Source organism: Cyberlindnera jadinii (assembly GCF_001661405.1).
Source record: "Cyberlindnera jadinii NRRL Y-1542 unplaced genomic scaffold CYBJAscaffold_28, whole genome shotgun sequence".
Lineage (NCBI taxonomy): Eukaryota > Fungi > Ascomycota > Saccharomycetes > Phaffomycetales > Wickerhamomycetaceae > Williopsis > Williopsis jadinii.
The window spans coordinates 1-17,381 of record NW_017963679.1 but is presented as its reverse complement, the minus strand read 5'-3'; the positions used below and the strand labels follow the sequence as shown (position 1 = coordinate 17,381).

General features: G+C 44.6%; 12 protein-coding genes across 12 annotated transcripts; 6 read left to right on the top strand and 6 right to left on the bottom strand.

The window, feature by feature from the left end:
* Positions 1 to 189: 189 nt before the first annotated feature.
* Positions 190 to 804, top strand: SEC4 (Rab family GTPase SEC4; the record flags this gene model as incomplete). The annotated part of the gene is made up of 1 exon (XM_020216965.1): positions 190 to 804. The coding sequence occupies one exon, from the start codon at positions 190 to 192 to the stop codon at positions 802 to 804; it is 615 nt and encodes a 204-aa protein (XP_020067738.1).
* Positions 805 to 1,140: 336 nt separating this feature from the next.
* On the bottom strand, positions 1,141 to 1,542 carry CYBJADRAFT_133083 (complex I NDUFA5 subunit family protein; the record flags this gene model as incomplete). Its single annotated transcript, XM_020213092.1, has 1 exon — positions 1,141 to 1,542. The coding sequence occupies one exon, from the start codon at positions 1,540 to 1,542 to the stop codon at positions 1,141 to 1,143; it is 402 nt and encodes a 133-aa protein (XP_020067737.1).
* Positions 1,543 to 1,936: 394 nt separating this feature from the next.
* On the top strand, positions 1,937 to 3,400 carry CYBJADRAFT_133061 (MFS general substrate transporter; the record flags this gene model as incomplete). Its single annotated transcript, XM_020213090.1, has 1 exon — positions 1,937 to 3,400. The coding sequence occupies one exon, from the start codon at positions 1,937 to 1,939 to the stop codon at positions 3,398 to 3,400; it is 1,464 nt and encodes a 487-aa protein (XP_020067736.1).
* A 3-nt stretch (positions 3,401 to 3,403) lies between these two features.
* CYBJADRAFT_180665 (dipeptidase) lies at positions 3,404 to 4,940 on the bottom strand (the record flags this gene model as incomplete). The annotated part of the gene is made up of 1 exon (XM_020216993.1): positions 3,404 to 4,940. Exon 1 carries the CDS (start codon positions 4,640 to 4,642, stop codon positions 3,404 to 3,406), a length of 1,239 nt encoding a protein of 412 aa, XP_020067735.1. The 5' UTR covers positions 4,643 to 4,940.
* Positions 4,941 to 5,090: 150 nt separating this feature from the next.
* CYBJADRAFT_133015 (uncharacterized protein) lies at positions 5,091 to 6,665 on the top strand (the record flags this gene model as incomplete). Its single annotated transcript, XM_020213088.1, has 1 exon — positions 5,091 to 6,665. One exon carries the CDS (start codon positions 5,091 to 5,093, stop codon positions 6,663 to 6,665), a length of 1,575 nt encoding a protein of 524 aa, XP_020067734.1.
* Positions 6,288 to 8,727, bottom strand: CYBJADRAFT_170011 (Zn(II)2Cys6 transcription factor). Its single transcript, XM_020216027.1, has one exon. The coding sequence runs from the start codon at positions 8,265 to 8,267 to the stop codon at positions 6,684 to 6,686; it is 1,584 nt and encodes a 527-aa protein (XP_020067733.1). The 5' UTR covers positions 8,268 to 8,727; the 3' UTR covers positions 6,288 to 6,683.
* Positions 8,222 to 10,257, top strand: DDC1 (Ddc1p). The gene has a single exon (XM_020216026.1). The coding sequence runs from the start codon at positions 8,416 to 8,418 to the stop codon at positions 9,910 to 9,912; it is 1,497 nt and encodes a 498-aa protein (XP_020067732.1). The 5' UTR covers positions 8,222 to 8,415; the 3' UTR covers positions 9,913 to 10,257.
* MPC1 (pyruvate transporter MPC1) lies at positions 9,651 to 10,623 on the bottom strand. Its single transcript, XM_020216025.1, has 2 exons — positions 10,359 to 10,623; positions 9,651 to 10,280 (listed from the first exon to the last, which is right to left on the bottom strand). Exons 1-2 carry the CDS (start codon positions 10,427 to 10,429, stop codon positions 9,998 to 10,000), a joined length of 354 nt encoding a protein of 117 aa, XP_020067731.1. The 5' UTR covers positions 10,430 to 10,623; the 3' UTR covers positions 9,651 to 9,997.
* Positions 10,624 to 10,672: 49 nt separating this feature from the next.
* On the bottom strand, positions 10,673 to 11,842 carry CYBJADRAFT_170007 (uncharacterized protein). Its single transcript, XM_020216024.1, has one exon. The coding sequence runs from the start codon at positions 11,722 to 11,724 to the stop codon at positions 10,939 to 10,941; it is 786 nt and encodes a 261-aa protein (XP_020067730.1). The 5' UTR covers positions 11,725 to 11,842; the 3' UTR covers positions 10,673 to 10,938.
* Positions 11,843 to 12,142: 300 nt separating this feature from the next.
* RSA1 (Rsa1p) lies at positions 12,143 to 13,009 on the top strand. Its single transcript, XM_020217449.1, has one exon. It carries the CDS (start codon positions 12,310 to 12,312, stop codon positions 12,871 to 12,873), a length of 564 nt encoding a protein of 187 aa, XP_020067729.1. The 5' UTR covers positions 12,143 to 12,309; the 3' UTR covers positions 12,874 to 13,009.
* A 251-nt stretch (positions 13,010 to 13,260) lies between these two features.
* Positions 13,261 to 15,180, top strand: ERO1 (ER oxidoreductin). Its single transcript, XM_020216023.1, has one exon. The coding sequence runs from the start codon at positions 13,404 to 13,406 to the stop codon at positions 14,877 to 14,879; it is 1,476 nt and encodes a 491-aa protein (XP_020067728.1). The 5' UTR covers positions 13,261 to 13,403; the 3' UTR covers positions 14,880 to 15,180.
* Positions 14,911 to 15,783, bottom strand: TAF13 (Taf13p). Its single transcript, XM_020216022.1, has one exon. It carries the CDS (start codon positions 15,641 to 15,643, stop codon positions 14,951 to 14,953), a length of 693 nt encoding a protein of 230 aa, XP_020067727.1. The 5' UTR covers positions 15,644 to 15,783; the 3' UTR covers positions 14,911 to 14,950.
* Between the last annotated feature and the right edge of the window lie 1,598 nt (positions 15,784 to 17,381).

The window sequence follows — 17,381 nt, the reverse complement described above, 5'->3', positions numbered from 1 at the left end:
GGAAATTGAAGCAAAGAAAGGACCCAAAATGAAAGGAAGCACAGGGAAAAAAACCAGGCAAAAAAATCGCCAACTAATTAAATCACGCACCTTTTTCAAAAGTGGAAAACACTTGAAGACAAAGGGGGGGAAAAGTGCAACCCATAGAAACAACAAGTTCAAGACAAGAAAAGCGATCAAGACGCACAAATGTCTGGAAGAACTTCGACTAGAGCCTACGACTCTGTTTATAAGCTGCTCCTTATCGGTGATTCCGGTGTCGGGAAATCATGTATACTGTTACGTTTTGTTGAGGACAAGTTCAGTCCTTCGTTTATCACCACGATTGGTATCGATTTTAAGATCAGAACCGTTGAAGTTGATGGTGCCAAGATCAAACTCCAAGTTTGGGATACTGCAGGTCAGGAACGTTTCAGAACTATTACAACTGCCTATTACAGAGGAGCAGCTGGTATCATAATCGTCTACGACGTTACAGATGAACGCACTTTTGAGAATGTCAAGAACTGGTACGAAGCCATCAACCAGCACGCCACTGAAGACGCACAGGTGTTCCTGGTTGGTAACAAGAACGATAACGCTGATCTGAGAGCAGTGTCTTATGAGCAGGGTGAAGCTCTCGCAAGGGAATTGGGAGTACCATTCTTGGAGACCAGTGCAAAGACTAACGAGAACGTTGAGGAGTTGTTTATAAAACTGACAAAGATCATCCATGATAAAGCTGGCTCAAAGGCAAACGCCGATAAAGACCACGGAGTCAAAGTTGGTGGCCATGGCGATAAGACAAGCAGTAACTGCTGTTGAGGTCTGTGTGGCCAAGTTGCCTCCTGCCTTCTTTATATCTAATCTACTTTAATTGATTATATATATTATACTCTGGAGTTTGTTGGTTTGTCCCTTTGTGTTTGTCCCTTTGTGTTTATTCTTTTCAAAAGTCTCTTGTAGATTGAAAAACGATACATACCTATTTTTTGTTGTTCATGTGTACGAGGTTATTACGTATATATTTAACGCATTCGAAATAAATTCTCCTTATAATGTGTAATTAAAGGTGGAGTATATACACACAACTTTGCGTTTCCGTATATATACACATAAATAAATAAATAGCTTTATGAAAATAAATAAACGTGGCGGTAATCAGATCTTCTTGCCGAAATAAACCCACTGGTCCTCCAACGGTTTGTCCTCCAGCTCCTTCCAAGATTCCCACAGTTTCATCTTCTTTGCAAGTTCCAACTCATCAGAGGCTTGGATCAGAACCTCCTCGATCAGGCCATTACCGATTTTCTGCTCGATCTCCTCAACGCTTTCGGTGGACTCGACGATGTCCATTCTGCTCTTTGTGAAGTTGGTCACGCTCTTCTTGTAAACGGACTCTTGAGGAAACTCCTTGCCCACATATTCCAACGTGGCCTTGTAAATCTCCAAGAGCGCAGGACGTGGGTTAGGGTGTTGAAAGAGTCCAGTGATACCTGTTGGGTTACCCTGGCTCGTTCTCACCAAGACTTGTGTTGATCTAAGAATCTGGGTCAATCTCATCGTTTGTGCTTGTCCCGTTGGTTTGTCCTTTTGTCTGACCAGCTGGGACCTGTGTGAGTTGGTTTTCTGTTTTTTTGAAAAACTCCTGCCCGGTTTTCCTGTCCCGGTTCTCCTCCCCCTTTTTACTTGTGAAATTCTCCCCTGGCTTTTCCGTTGCGCTGATTTGAGGGCCGCGACTGCCCGGCGGTGGGCTACGGGAGCAAGAAGAAATTATATTATGGATAATATTATCCAATGTTATGTGTCACGTGCTTCTCTATTACCTTCTCACGTGACTGCTTACATCACATACATTTGTATGCTTTTCCCTATACATTAGTGACTCATTCATCAACACCGGTTCTTCTCAACCTGTTGCCCATCCACGCACTGCCTCGTTCTACTGACCCTCTCAATGAATAAAGAAGTCGTGTCTACAGAGTGCATTCCAGTGATATCGACACAGCCGTCGAACAAAGATGATTATGACGGTAATTACCATCCAGATGACTACATCGACGCTGCTCCGGATGGTGGATACGGGTGGTGGTGCTGCGCTGGCGTTGCCATGATGAACTTTGCCACCTGGGGTGCCAATAGCTCCTTTGGTGTCATGCTGAGTTTCTACCTTCAAGATGATGAATTCCCCGGTGGTGATGCTACTCTGTACGCCTTGATGATGGGACTGTTGATGTTCTTCACATTGGCAACCATCTCGTTTGCATCAATTGGACTGTACAAGTTTGGCTACAGACCGACAGTATGGGTGGGGATAATTGTACAATTGGGTGCGTACTTGGGCGCAAGCTTTGCAAGGACAATGGTTCAGCTGATTATGACCCAAGGTGTTCTACTGGGCTTGGCCATTGGCATCATATTCGGTGCAAATAGTATAGTCTTGCCGTCTTGGTTCTTGAGAAGACGCGCAATTGCCCTGGGAATATCGCAAGCTGGCATTGGAATTGGTGGTATCGTGTTCTCCCTATCAACAAATGCAATAATCCATAAAACTGGAGACCATAAATGGGCTCTAAGGTTTCTGGGAATCGTTTCATTTGCCATTTGTGCTTCAACCTCGTTTATCATCAAACCAAGAATTCCAAAGAATGATAAGCATCTGAATGAAGCTGAGCAACAGAGCTCACTTCTAAAAGTCATCAAATCTGTCTTGGATTATAAGATGTTGAAGAGTTTCCCCTTACAACTCATAACTGTGTGGGTTGCCTTTACAAATGCAAGCTATATAGTGTGCCTCTTCTCTCTCTCAAACTACGCTGTATCTATTGGACTGAACGAAACACAGGCCACTACGATTACAGTGCTGTTCAACTTATCACAGGCAGTTGGAAGACCCTTAACTGGGTATCTGTGTGAAGTGTTTGGTCGTGTAAACTTTTCGCTGATGGGCACCTTGTACATTTGTATTCTTACACTGTGTTGGTGGATTAACGTGCACTCGTACGCTTCCTTGATATGCTTCGCATTGGCAATGGGTTTGTTTGTTGGTGTCAGCTCTGTTAGCTGGTCGCCTTTGGTGGTTGATGTCGTTGGGATGAATTCATTCGCATCTGCTTCTAGCTGGGTGTGCTTTTGGATGGCTTCCGGCTCGTTAATCGCTGAGGTAGTTGCAGTTAACTTGAGAGACTACTCACTGCAATCTCATTCCCCGTACTTCTACTGCCAACTGTTCGTTGGCTCGATGTACTGCTTCTCCACGATGGTGCTAATTCCCTACAGAGAGTGGAGAATCAGGAGAATGCTAAACCAATGGAAAAAGCAGAGTATGGAATCCGATAGAGAATATCAATACGAAGAGCTTTTAACTGATAACTCACCAAGGAGCTACATCAAGAGAGCTTTGCTCAATGTGAAGATTTGACGTCTATTTGTTATCCAACGCTTGTTCAGATGACCATATGTTATTCACTTTTCCAAATGCACCAGGAAGGATCTCTGGGAATTCTCTAGCATATTCATAGAACTCCCATCTTCTTTCAGACCAATTGGACTCCACTGGTAATTGCTTCTTCAACTTTTGTGAGACCAATTCGTTCTCTTTCCAAACACGAACCACGTTCAGTCCCATCAACTTGGCAATGTCCTCTTCCTGAGCACCGGTTTGCTCCCATACGAGCTTAATAAGATCCGGATACTTGGAGACATCCTCCAGTCCTCTTGGACCTTGTGGAATGCCGTCAAAATCTGAACCGAATCCAACGTGATCCCATCCAATCAACTTGATTACGTGAACAATATGATCAACTGCATCATCGATGGTGCACACGTCTCGCTTATCCTGTTTCAAGAACAGTGGGAAGAAGTTGATACAGATGACACCTCCATTCTCTTTCACCTTGACGAGGACGTCATCCCTAACGTTTCTCTCGTGAGGAGTCAATGAATACACACTTGAATGAGAAAAGATCACAGGTGACTGTGTCACTTCCAAAACATCAACCATGGTCTTATAGGACACATGGCTCAAGTCGCAGATCATCCCTAACCGGTTCATCTCCTTGACACACTCCCTACCGTACTGAGTTAAGCCTCTATCCGGTTTACCACCCGTGATGGAGGAAGCAGCAGTGGCGAAAGGATTATCGCAGTTGTGAGTCAGCGTTATATAACGAACACCAAGCTCATAGTACTGTCTGACCACTGCAAGGGACAGGTCGCACTGGTGGAGGCCCTCGACTCCGAGGGTTATAGAGATCTTTTGTGAGTCCGAGAAGAGCCTCATTGCCTCGTCGGAGGTGTGAACAAAGGCCAAACACTCAGAGTACTCCTCAACCAGTCTCTTGATAACGTCGATCTGCTCCAAGGTATCTCGGACGGCAGAGTTGGATTTGTTGAAGTCATCATAGAGATAATCCCCGTCCTTGCACTCGATGAAGCAGCTGAAGAACTGGATTCCAATCCCACCCTGCTTCATCTTCTGCAAATCCGTGTGACTTGTCAAGTAGGAGTCAAAGTCGAAGCCTTTGCCCAGCCCTGAATGGATCTCATTGTGGAACTGGACTCTCAGAGAGTAGGGGAAATCGTTATGAGTATCAACTACTGGAACCCTTTTGCACAGAGCTTGGTACCTGTCGTTGATTGTGACGTCCGTCTTCACCATCATGGCTGACCTGGAAGTAGATACCAGAAGGAGGAAAGGAACTCACGAAACAAATCCCGTCTTTATGGCGTAGCTGCCCCTGTCTACTCCGCTTTATCTTTAACACATGTTGCGTGTGTGTCCGTCGATGTGAAGTTGATGCGCTGCGCATAGCTGTTTGCCCATCGCTTCGAACAACCCTCGGGCCTTTGCCAGCGCAACCCACACCATTCGAACCGTCTCATCGAGCTGATTACAACGAGCCCACTTTCGTAGTAATCGGGCCTTAGCCTCCGTGTGTTTCCGCATGATTTGACCGTCGCATATGCATGATGGAGAGAGCCCTGTGTCGGCCTTATCTGCATAGGCGTGGCGGTGGTGATGTTTATTATATAAAGCCATACAAATAACCACTTCAATCAAGGCAAGTACCCCTATCACACCAATCACACTCATAGTTCTATACATCAAGATGAGACACAGTGCTGAGAAGCAGTCGTATCGCTCAGATACGGACAAAGGCAATGGCTCTGTGGATGTAGTACACGCTAGCAACTCGTACGAAGAGACGAGTGCTGGCGATGTGCTGCTGGCGACAGGTCTGAAAGCAGGTCTTAAGAACCGGATGGTCAACCTGATTGCTCTGTGTGGCATCATCGGGCCTGGTGTGTTCATGGGCTTCGGCAGCATGCTGGTGGCCTCTGGTCCTGCTGGTATGATGGCCGGCTTTGCCATAGTGGGTGTTCTTGTTCTCATCTGTATGTTTGATATTGGTGAGCTGAACGCCGCCTACGATGCCAATTTCGCCATCCTGGGCTCGAGATTTGTGTCCAAGGGGTTTGGTGCCTCTGTTGCCTTGGCTTACGTTGTTCTTTGGATCACCAACCTGATCTCTGAGTACACATCGCTGTGCGCTGCGATGTCCATCTACACTGACAAGATCCCCATGTACGGTTGGTATTTACTGCTGTGGGCGTTCTTTACGTGCTTCCAGCTGCTGAACGTCAGCTGGTGGGGCGAGAGTGAGTACATCCTGGGCATCATGAAGCTGACATACCTCACCGGGTTCTACATCTTTGCCATTGTATACGCCGCTGGTGGCATTCCGGACCATAAACCTGATGATCCTTTTGGAAATTATCCACTGAACAGCGGGTTCAAAGGCATTGCCAACGCCTTTGTCTTTGCTGGTGTCTTCTACTCAGGTGTCGAGGGAGTGTCAGTCATCGCTGCTGAGACCAGGAACCCTAGAAAGGCCATTCCAACGGCCTGTAAGAACACGGTGCTGAGAATCTTCTACGTCTACTTTGGCCTTACCGTGGCGTACGGTATCACAGTGGCTTACAACGACCCTGCGTTCAGCAATTCACAGAAGGTGATGAGATCACCAATGACAATTGCCCTTACGAATGCTGGATGGGCAAACTCGAAGTACTTTGTCACGACATTTATCCTCTTGACGTGTATCTCTTCCATCAACAGCGCAATCTACTTCGCGTCGAGGGCTCTGTTCACATGGGCAGAGGCAGGCTACGGGCCAAAGATCTTTACAAGGACTACCGGCAAGGGTATCCCCTGGGTCTCGATCCATTTCGTTCACCTCTTTGGCTTCTTGAGTATCCTATCGTACAAGAGTGGGTCGAGCATCGCCTACACCTACATTGTGAACGTTGCCTCAGTTTCTGCCTTCATTGCCTGGACTGCAATCATTGTAACACACTGGAGGTTCAGAAGAGCCTGGATTGCACAAGGCTATTCGTTGGAGGCCTTGCCTTTCAAGTCGTATTTTTATCCTTACACCGACTACATAGGGTTTGCGTTTGGTGTATTCTTGGTTCTCGTACAAGGTTGGTCAGTGTTCAAGCCATTTGACTATAAAGGCTTCATTGATGGTTATATCATGTTACCTGCTTTCTTCATCTGCTGGTTTTGCTATGATTATTGGTACTTCAAGAAGGGTGTGATCAAGATTGAAGAGATTGACTTTACGTCTGGTCGCAGAGCCGATCTGGATGACAACTATGGCTGCGATCTTGATGATATTTGAAGCTGCTCTGAGGCATAATCACCTAGCCAAGTTCAATTTCCATTCCATCTGTTTTGAAATTCTAAACCAATCAACGTAGACTTGGCCATTTGAATTCAAATCCCACACCTTCTGAATGAGTATCCATATGCTTTGGTAGGAGCTTAGATAACCACACATCTTTATGAGCCTCTCAAAGAACTCCTTCACCTCCTTACGATCTTGTGCAGAGCTAACACACAGTCCCAATTGTAGCATTGGGAAGGCAAGGCTCTTTCTAAACCTCTGTGATTCGATCAGCACGTGCATATCTTCCTTCAAATTCATCGACAGTAACTCCACCTCTGGTACCACTGCTGGGAGGTTCTTTATCACCTGTCTCAGATAAAGCTGTGTAGATATTTGCATTGCCTCGAACAGAGTCAGATGATACTCCAACTCTTCCTTTGTCAAGTTGTTCAGGAATGTAAAATCGGGCTTACAGAAGCATATCTCGTTGTCCAGATTGTTAGCCTTCTCTAACATCTCTGCAACTATACTGTACCGATCACAATTCGGATTCAAATAATCAGATGATACTTTCAGTGCGTTGTATTCGACCAGCAAGCTGACGATTTTCCCAATCAGCAGTATCATTGGCCTTATACACCCCTGCATTGGATCGGACTGGAGTTGAGCTACATCGCTGTTATTTGCCGAGAGGATATCGATATAGTCAGAAATTGAATAGAACGTTCCATTCTCGTTGGTCTGCGATGCCAGTATGTCAAAGTATGCGAAGTTCTGTGATAATACCCATCCTTCAGTGTAGCACTCGTTGGTGAGGTACTTCAAGCATCCTGGCATCTTATTGGCCATGTGGAAGCAAGCGTTGAAATACCTTGACCACATTCTCGTGTCGCCAAACGATATCTCCATCGTCACCAATGCCATGTAGCATACAAAGCAAGAGAAGAAGTTCTTCTTCGTCAGGTCAGCTTGCATCTTTGTGAGCTCATCTCTAATCACGGACATCAAGGCTTCGTACTCTTCACTTCGTATCTGGTAGTCCAAGCTGTGGCCCCGTTTGGCCCTACAGCCCCAGCAGATCAGGCAGTAGAGCACAGCAGGCTCGGTCAGTGCCATTCTCAAGTATATGTTGGAATAGTAGTTGGCCACGGTCGGAGAAGGCAGCATCGAGAGCTCTGGGAGGATCTCAACAACCCAATACTTCAAATACTTGTAGTCTCTCCTGGTGATATCCCTAGGAAATCGTATGAGGGTGTCCACCTGGAGCTCCACCTGGAGCTCCATCTGTGAAACAGCCTCATCAATGTCAGTCTCCAAGTGCAAAGGGAACATGTACGACAGGTCAGAGTCAAGCCAACTCCCTATGAGGAGACTGCAATCATCTCCTAACAGCTCCTTAGAGCTAACCCCCGATATCAGCGCCGTCAGGTCCTCCTTATCGGCACTTTCGAACCTCTCCAGCTCGAGGTACTTGCACTCCAGGTTCCTTCTATAACAACCGGTGCAGATTGGCTTAATCTCATCACACTTCTTCTTACGTCTCTTACAGTTCGTACAACCAGATCTCGACCTCCCAGAGCCTTTGAACCTTGGAGTCTTTAATATTTTGCTCATTGTTGCCGTTGTTCCTGTTCTCACCCTTCTGGCGCCTTCTTCTGCCTACGCTTCCTCCCCAGCTTCACCTTCGACCCCTTCTTCCCAAGAAAAATAAACATCAACACTTTTTTGATAGCCTGTGGGAAGCTGGTGCAGGCCTGCCGAAATGACATCTTTTGCCTTCGCATTATCTAAGCCGGAGAACAGGGCGGTATGGTGTCGGTGCATCCACTCGATAGCCCAGGTGTCAGAGGACATCAGATTCACATATTATGCTAAGCGCTTGGTGCTGTCGTCGAGAAACGTTGCGTACACTGGGTACATGGATATCACGTTTGAAAGCGAATTCTTCAAGACTTATGAGTTCAGCACGGACAGGGTTGCGGAAGGCTTGCACAAGGGGCACAATGACAGTGAGGATATCGGGTTCACGCTCTCTGTGAAATCGAAGCTCCTGTCGATGCTCTTCAAGAGACACGAGGAGGACGTTGAGCAGTTCAAAGTGTCCGTCGATGCCACTGGTGATTGTCCAACGAGGTTGCAGTATAAACTATGCATTGAGGTGTTGACCAAGAACTTGATCAAAAAGACCTTTACCCCTTTCTACACGATCTGCTCGCCAGAGTTGCAGAGGCTTTCTGATTACTACAAGGATAACTTCAACGCGCAAAGGTCTGGGAAGGCTGGTTCCAGGACCATCAGTTATATTGCGGCTAATGTTGGTACTCTAAGAAGGTTTATGGATAACAGCGGTTCATCCGAGCTGGTGAAGTTTGACATCGATGCCAAAAGGTTCAGCATCACTGCTTTCACGAGGGGTGTTTCCATAAGGGAGAAGGAAGTGTTGAAACAACCCATGTCTGTTACTGTGAGATTCAACACTGAAGACTTGGAGGACTATTCCTTGGGCGGTGCGAAGGAGGAGGACGATGATAGTGCTGGGGAGAACTCTGATAGCTGTGAGTATAAATTGGTTTTCAGATTAAAGGACTTCAAGAACTTGTTGAACTTGGGCTCGTCTGGTGATTCTCTTGAATCCTGGTTCATCCAAGGTGGTGAGATGATTTTATTTGAGATAAGGAAGGATTATGCCACTGTGAGATTGATCCTCGATACCGATGATGATGTGACTGTACCTGACCCGGTACCTCTAGTTGTGGACAAACAAAGGAAACGGAGGAAAGAGGAGCGTATTGAGCTTCCTCGGGTTGTTCCAACGATTGAACAAGAACACGAACAGCCACAGGATGCCGCTGCAGTACCCAGTATCACTACAAATGATCTCTTTGTCCCTGAGGATAACGATGATGACAGCGAAGCTGGTGATAATGAGAGTATAGAACACCACCAGGACGATTATTCTCGTGGTGCAGACTTCACACAAGAAGGGGAACACGATTCAGGCCCGAGGGTCACTTGGGGTGATCCAAACGCAGATGCTTTGACGTTGAAGTCGTTGGTGAATACGAGAAGTCAAGTCATCCAGGAGGCAAAGCTACAATATCTGGAATCTATAAAAAGACGGAAACTGGAACTCGCTGATGAGTCCACTTCCAATGAGTCTCAAGGAACTGGTCTTGGCCCAACTCAAGTTGAAAGAGACCCAGCTACAAACCTAGGCCTGACTCAGAACTCTTCAAAGGCAAAGGGTATATTCGACTAGTGCTGGAAAGAGAATCCACAATCGGCTATTGCAGAGATAAAACGTGTGTATATGTAGATGGACATAAACTAATCCTATCAAAGGATCACTTAGCTTCGGCTTTCTCCTTTCCACCAAAGTACCAATAGTCCAACCATCTGTAGCCTTGGCCCAACTGTGCTACTTCGTTGATCACATGACAGCCAAAGAGTAGGTAGTTCTGCGGAGTCACTGCTAGGGCGTATCTCATAAACACTGCAGAATAGACAACAAGCGCACCTGTCATTGGACCACTAATGGTCTTCTGATCCTTCTTCAAATCATAGATAGCAGCTACTGGAATACCAAAGTTGGACACGGGACCCCAGAAATGCGTTGTAAACACATATCTATAGTGGGAGAGTTAGTACCACGTCCTATAAACCAAACCGCCATCGGCTATAAATGCTTCATTCCATTTTACTCACTTCAACGTCTCCTTGTTCAGGAACTTCTGGGTGATTGACTGTGTTGCGGCACGGTTGACTTGTTGGGACATGATGCGAATGATAAACCCACAGGGACAAAGACGAAGGACGTAAAACAGGCAGCTGTATTCCAGTTTTTATGGTTGATTGGGATCAAGAAATACACCAACAAATTTCGGCTTTTTCTTCACCGTTTTACACCGTTGAGTTCACTTTTTGGCGCTCTCCGTCTCTCTGTTTTCTTCTTTTAGCGATGCCCCTCCACGCATTTTATGGAGTTTTCTCTTCTTTTTTTGTGTGATTCTGTGGGGGAGTGAAATTTCAGAAAAGGGCGTGGGTTTCTTTTACACAACACAATTAACCGAATTTGGAATGTATCGTGCAAATAAGCGAAAATGGCTTTATAGGGGGTAATTGTTCTTCTCTACCTATAACCATCTACAAATGAAGTAATCATTCTTTAGTGGGGGTGTTCAGTTAATACTTGGTTGATTGCAACGTGTTAGGACAAATCTCTTGCTCTTTGGATATATTTATGTATCAATGAATAGACCCTCTAGCTGCTCATTATTCTTTCAGTTCAACAGATGTCACCACTCCTCGACTCGACATCACCAAGTTTGACTGTGTCTCTGGTTGAGCCAAACATCCCAAACAATATTGAGACAATGTGTTCGATTGACTCATCAAGCGGTGTTCTTTCGTCAAGGGCATCTTGGCGGAGAAGTTTTTCGTTATCAAACTCAAGCATCTTGCGTGGGTTCTCATAACCTCTATGGCGGGCCCGAATAGCAACGACAAATCTCACAGCCATCTCCACTTCAAAGACTATAAGACCCAATACTATGTACAAGACAAACGTTGTGATATCCCACTTCACATTATAGGCTTGTAGTGACACTAAGCTCGTTAACTGTTTGTCGTAGCTGTGCAGTGATTGTGATACGTTAGCCGATAATGCTGTTGAAAGTGAGAATAACAATTTGGAACATTTAAAGATCCCATAAATACATGAGATTGTCGAGTTCAACGATGCTACGATTGAATACACCGCCAAAATTGGACACCAATCCGAGTTGATCTTAAGAATTATGAGAACCAACTGTGAACAAGATGCACATAGCATCGTTTGGTGGAAGAACAACGATGAATCCATAAACGCAAAGAGTAGGATAAATGCAAACACAGAAGTGATGTTAATCACTTTGTCAATGAGATGAGTGTGTCTATTAGTCCAATAGACAACCATCTCAACCCCGCTGTCATCGGTCTTTCCAGATACGAGAATTTCATCATCCGACTCTGAGATTAGACTCATACTTTCAACGTCGATTGTAGCATCGCAGGATGTATATTTCGCCTTCATCAAAGATGTTATACTTAGTCGGTTCTCAACGAATCGTTCGATCGGATACTTTACAAGACCCTCTTTGTTGTTTAAATAAATAAACGTGATAGAGGAATCAAAACAAATAAAACGCCGAAATCGACTTTTGTGTACTTACACCTCCAGCTTTCAACTGTCTTTGTGTCACGAAATATTCCTCCCGTCACTGAGGCTCTGAGCACCTAACCACAACAGCTAAATCGCTCACACAGGCACGCACTAGACCTAAATCTCAATGTCGACTAAGCATTGTCTCGTGACTACAATTTAAAGTTGCCTTGTGGGGTTTCCCTCTCTCGTTTTACTTTAAGACTGAAAGTTTATATATAAACATTGCTCACCCTCCACCGCAGTAAATAAGAAAGTTAGTTCTTTCAAATCTGCCTTGTCGAATCAAACTTTTTGTGTCAAATTTTTTGATCATCGCACTTTCCAAATTTTTCGAGCAGATCTTACAGAAGTTTATTGTTATTTTATACAGGGGGATGAAAATTTTCTCTACATAGCTCCATTAAACAGTTGATAGTGTCGATAGCATCTTTTTCGTGCCTTACAAATCTGGAAATGGATCTCATATACGGTAAAAGAGCATCTCAAGAAGAGGACGTGAGACAGCCATTGAAGAAGTCGAGGCCTGATGTGAATCTGCCTGCCCATGCTCCAAGCAATTTGCCAGTACATCTTCCCAATGACCAAGTTGTCTCGGACACCCCAATACACGTTCATGACCACGTTCACGAAGAACAAGAACAAGAACAGGGACAGGAATCTACAACCAAGGCTAATATCGCTATTCCTGGAACAGACATAACCTTGAATACGCAGGAGGACATTGAAGCGTGGATCAAACAGAGGAAAGTTAACTGGATGAAGAAGATTTCAAATAGCAAGCCATCTGATAGCTCTGAAGATTCAAAGGAGGCAAAAGTTGTTCAGAAGAGGAGACAACTGCAAGGAAATCAAAGGAATAACAATGTCGTACGAGGTGAAGCGTCAAGGAACAAGGCGAAGTTCAACCTTAACAAGGCCATTATTCAAAGAGAGTTGGCACAGGAGAACTTACAAATTCTGGATGTCATTAGAGAATTGTTCGATCAGGGGATCTTAGAGGTAAAGGGTTTGACATGAACGAGCGTTCCGCGTGGCTAAAGTAGATAGGTTAATCTGTTCAAGTGATTATAGATCAAGTGGGAGTAGTTAACGCATTACGTGGTCAAAGCATTACGTGGTCAAAGCATTACGTGGCCAGAACATTGCATGTTTTAAGCATTACGTGGTCGTAGCATTACCTTATGTCAGATAAGTGCCTTTAACGTTCTACAAAACGACACACTTAGTGAACCCACCACGGTAAACCAATGAACAAAGCTAACCGCCCAAATAGAAAAAGAAATCTGAAAAGAACAAAAAGAAAGAAAAAAACGGTTTGGTGTTCGGGTGATCCATAAAGGTGGCCAAAACTTTCTCCGGTGACAAACTTGGGGCCTTATGTATCTGAACACGTAAATCTGTATATGATCCCATTTTCTTAATCTTCTCTTTCTGGAACACTTTTTGTTGGCCTCTTAATCCTAAGTTTCTCCTTCCCTACATTTCATTCCCACTGGAGAACCAGATCCTTCTGATCAACTACCCATCAACAGAAGAAACCAGCTACGATGAGATTCGGCATTATCTTTGGTGCCCTTGTGACGGTTGTGGCCGGTAACAACAGCCTGTTCAGCATCGACACCGACTCGATGATTAGTAATGAGTGCTGTGATTTGACCTATTCGAGGATAAACACTGTGAATTCCCAGATCAGATCAAAGGTTCATAGCTTGGTTAATGAAGATTACTTCAAGCATTTCAAGTTTCAACTTGACATGAACTGTCCGTTCTTTGAGTGCCAATCGATATGCTTTAGTCCTGGGTGTCAATTAGATTTGGATGTCCATTCGCAAGAATACAATTACGATGTTGATAACGAGTTGGAGAATCTGAATGAGGATTCCTTCCTGGACTCTCTATGCCCAAAGAATAACCAGAACCAGATCATCGAAGACAGCGAATGGTGTGAGTTGAATGATAGAGACGGCGTTATCATTGACATATCGAGAAACCCAGAGAGATTCACAGGATACGTCCCAACACCAGAACGTAACATCTGGGGAATGATATACCAAAACCAGCTGGAAGGTGAATGTCCAATGGAACAACACGTTTTCTATCAGATCATTTCAGGTTTCCACAGCTCAGTATCAACCCATTTGTCCAACGAATACTATAACAACGCTACCAATACGTGGGAACCAAACCTCGACCTGTTCAAGTTCAAAGTTGGCAACTACCCAGATAGAATAGCGAATATTTACCTGAACTATGCTCTTGTGACCCGTGCGATCTTGAAATTGGAGCCTGTGTTGGCTGATATCATCTTTAATGCTCATAACCAGGAGAACAACGAAGACATCAGGGCTCAGATAAACAGCATCATTCAGGATCTACCGCACGACTTGTACGTGTTTGATGAGCATGTGATGTTTCAGAACTCAGAGACTAAGGACGAGTTCAGAACCAAGTTCAAAAACGTTACGAAGCTTATGGACTGTGTTACCTGCGATAGATGTCGTCTCTGGGGTAAGATCCAATCCACGGGTTATGCCACTGCTCTCAAGGTACTATTCGAAGACGATAACACAATGCAACACCTTCACAAGAACGAAATCTCGAGTCTTTTCAACACTTTTGACAGATTGACAAAATCTATAGATTCGATTCAAAATTTTAATCATTTACAAGCATTGAGAGATTTGGAGTCTGAACAAGATTTCCAATACATTTCGACTGAAGATGAGCCAACTTTGGATGACGAAGATGATTTAGCCCTGGATATCGATTCCATTGAGGTTGAAAGTATAACTGAAGATGGAATTGAAGTCAAAAGGGGTAAGTCTTTAAAGCAAGCATTTGATGAAGAGTTGAATGCTGTTTGGGATGCCTTGAAATTCATCGGCTCGAGTTATATCAACTTACCTCATAACTTGAAGAATCTGGCACTTTACCAGTTCAACCTTTGGTGGAACAAGTTCATAGGTAACCAATCGTTTGACGAGGAACAAAACGAACAGTATCTGCATAATATCGTTGTTTGATGTTTATATATCTATACGGGACTACAAACAGTACCGTGTTATATCATCATGACATTAAAATATCTCTAACATTAAAGAGTAGAACTCGAAGGAGCCGCGGCTTTGATAATAGGCCCCTGAGAAGTGTTTTCCCCCTTCTTAGCCCTCTTCTTATATGGCTTCCGCTCTTTACCACTCTTTGTGTATTTTCTCTTGGGCCTATTATCATCTTTCTTATTCTTCTTTGTAGGCTTCCTATCGCTCGTTCCAGTGCTATTGTTAGATGCTGAAGCCGAATTGGTCCCGGTGGATTGACCAACCGCTCCGTTGGCTTCATCATTTTGAGCATCTTCATCGTCATCATCGACGGTCACGCTCTTGAAGTTTTTACCTTCGGTGTTATCAAACTGCTTTCTAGCAGATTCAATCTTCTTTTGCATCAGTAATAGCTCCTCAAGTCTTCCGTATTTATAAGGGTCTTTCCTTAGGGCAAACTTGAAATCTTCCACTCTAACCTTTTGACGAAGGGTAACTTTGGAGTAGGCATGGGCATCATGGCACAGGTCAACGACATAGTTGACCAACAAGTCTTCCACTGCGTTGACAGTCTCGGGTAGTGGCTCCTCCACATCTCCATAGGCATAGAGTAGAGCCTTGACATCTTTTGTAAAGAGCCTTGGTTTGGGTTTCTTCTTGGAGTTCACATTGGTGCCAATGCTGGTGTTACTGTTGTTGTTGTTGTTGTTGTTGTTGTTGTTATTACCACTGTTTCCTGATGACGACATCGTTGTCTGCTATTGTGACCTTCAATTCCGACGATCTTTCTTCGACAAATAAACAGTTCTCTCTGCTCGAATGCGATGCCTTCTCTGTTGTGGTTGTGTATAAAGCTCATACAAACCGTTAGCATCAACACAAAAAGTCGAGGTCGATTATTATGTAATCATACATCCAGACATCTCTTTATCGTTGGAGGTGTTTCCATTTCTGCTGCTGAACAGCGATGGACTACGTAAATATCCTGGCTAGCTTGGGCTACTCAGCTGACCATCTGTTCGTGGTCATGGATTCGTTCGGTGTTGGCCAGCAGCTAAGATGGTCACAGTTCATGATAAGACATCGGCGCTTGCGCTTTGCTTTCTTCTGATATATACATCATAGAGGTGCAGAGTCACATTATTCGATACCCTAATAAAGTCAGCGTACCTTATACTACGATGAACCCCCACCACCATAAACTAGACAGTGTGTAATTTGGCATCTAACCACCCACTTGTTAAGGAGTTCAATGTACTTGTAAACTCTTGGATTTGTCAACACCACGTTGACCCCCGCGCCCATTTTTAAGTCATATGCTCATGAAGCGTCAGAACATGATTCAGGCTTCCCCATGACCATAGTCTTAGCGAGAACAGCGTCCTTTGGTTCCTATGGGTCATTTCCGTGTCCGTAGATGTGACCTGGACGCCTGTGTGATCCCAAAATGGTTATAGCATGTGAGGATTGAGGAATTGCGCAAAACCCGTTTTCATCGACCAAAAGGGTCGCTGTCCGGCGTAACTCTGTAACTGCATTGGCGCAAAAATGATCAAGGCGGGTGCATATAATCTTAGGGTTAGCGGGAAGGTGGTGAATATAGGTGTTCAGATTCAATACCCGTGACATCTTTAACAGTGGTTCAACATATGATGTGATCCAATGTTGGAAGTGCTCCAACGTCTAAAGTGGAAGTGCTTCAACGCCTGAGGTAGAAGTGCTTATAAACCTTTATCATCTATCTCGTTCCAACTCCCATCTTCCGATCCGGTAAGATACGTGTACCCTGCAATTGGGCTCATCTTTCTCTGTTGTCTTGCAGTAAACGGCGCTGATAACTATCAAATGATCTCATCAAGTACTGTACAATCATTGGAGAAAAGTGTTCGGTAAACTCCCAAATACCTGTTGCAACTTTCTTGCTGGCTTTTATGTAGCTCCTAGTGCGTCTTATGACTTACAATTGGCGGAGCAAAGATGAGGACCTAACAACAAGCCTTTATACGCTATGGGAGCATCATTCATTTGTATCAACGGCCCTATGGCAAATCCAGTGCAAGTAATCTATAGAATAAAGAGAATGACATCGTTCAGTACCATGTGATGAGCTCTTCTAAGTGTTTATATATATGTGCGCAGCAGTACCGCAGCCATAACTTTAGATCGGCAATGAACTCACAGATCGAACGAGTCAGAACTACCTCGGAAGGGCTTCCCCCCCCCTCCGCCAGCTCTACTATTATTTCACCCAGCTGGTATACTGCGCTTTGCTTGCTTTCTCTTTTTGGCCAACAATATGGGCCAATTGATCAACATTGAGATTCTGCAGCTAGTGGGAAGAGCAGAAATTGTTATGGCGGGATCAACAGTACATAAATTATGTATTTGAGAAGAGCACTTGACGAATGCACTACTGTTGTCTTTACCAATAATACGCCTTATGCACTATTATGTAGCTTGGGTTCTAGTTATGGTCACAAAAGGAGC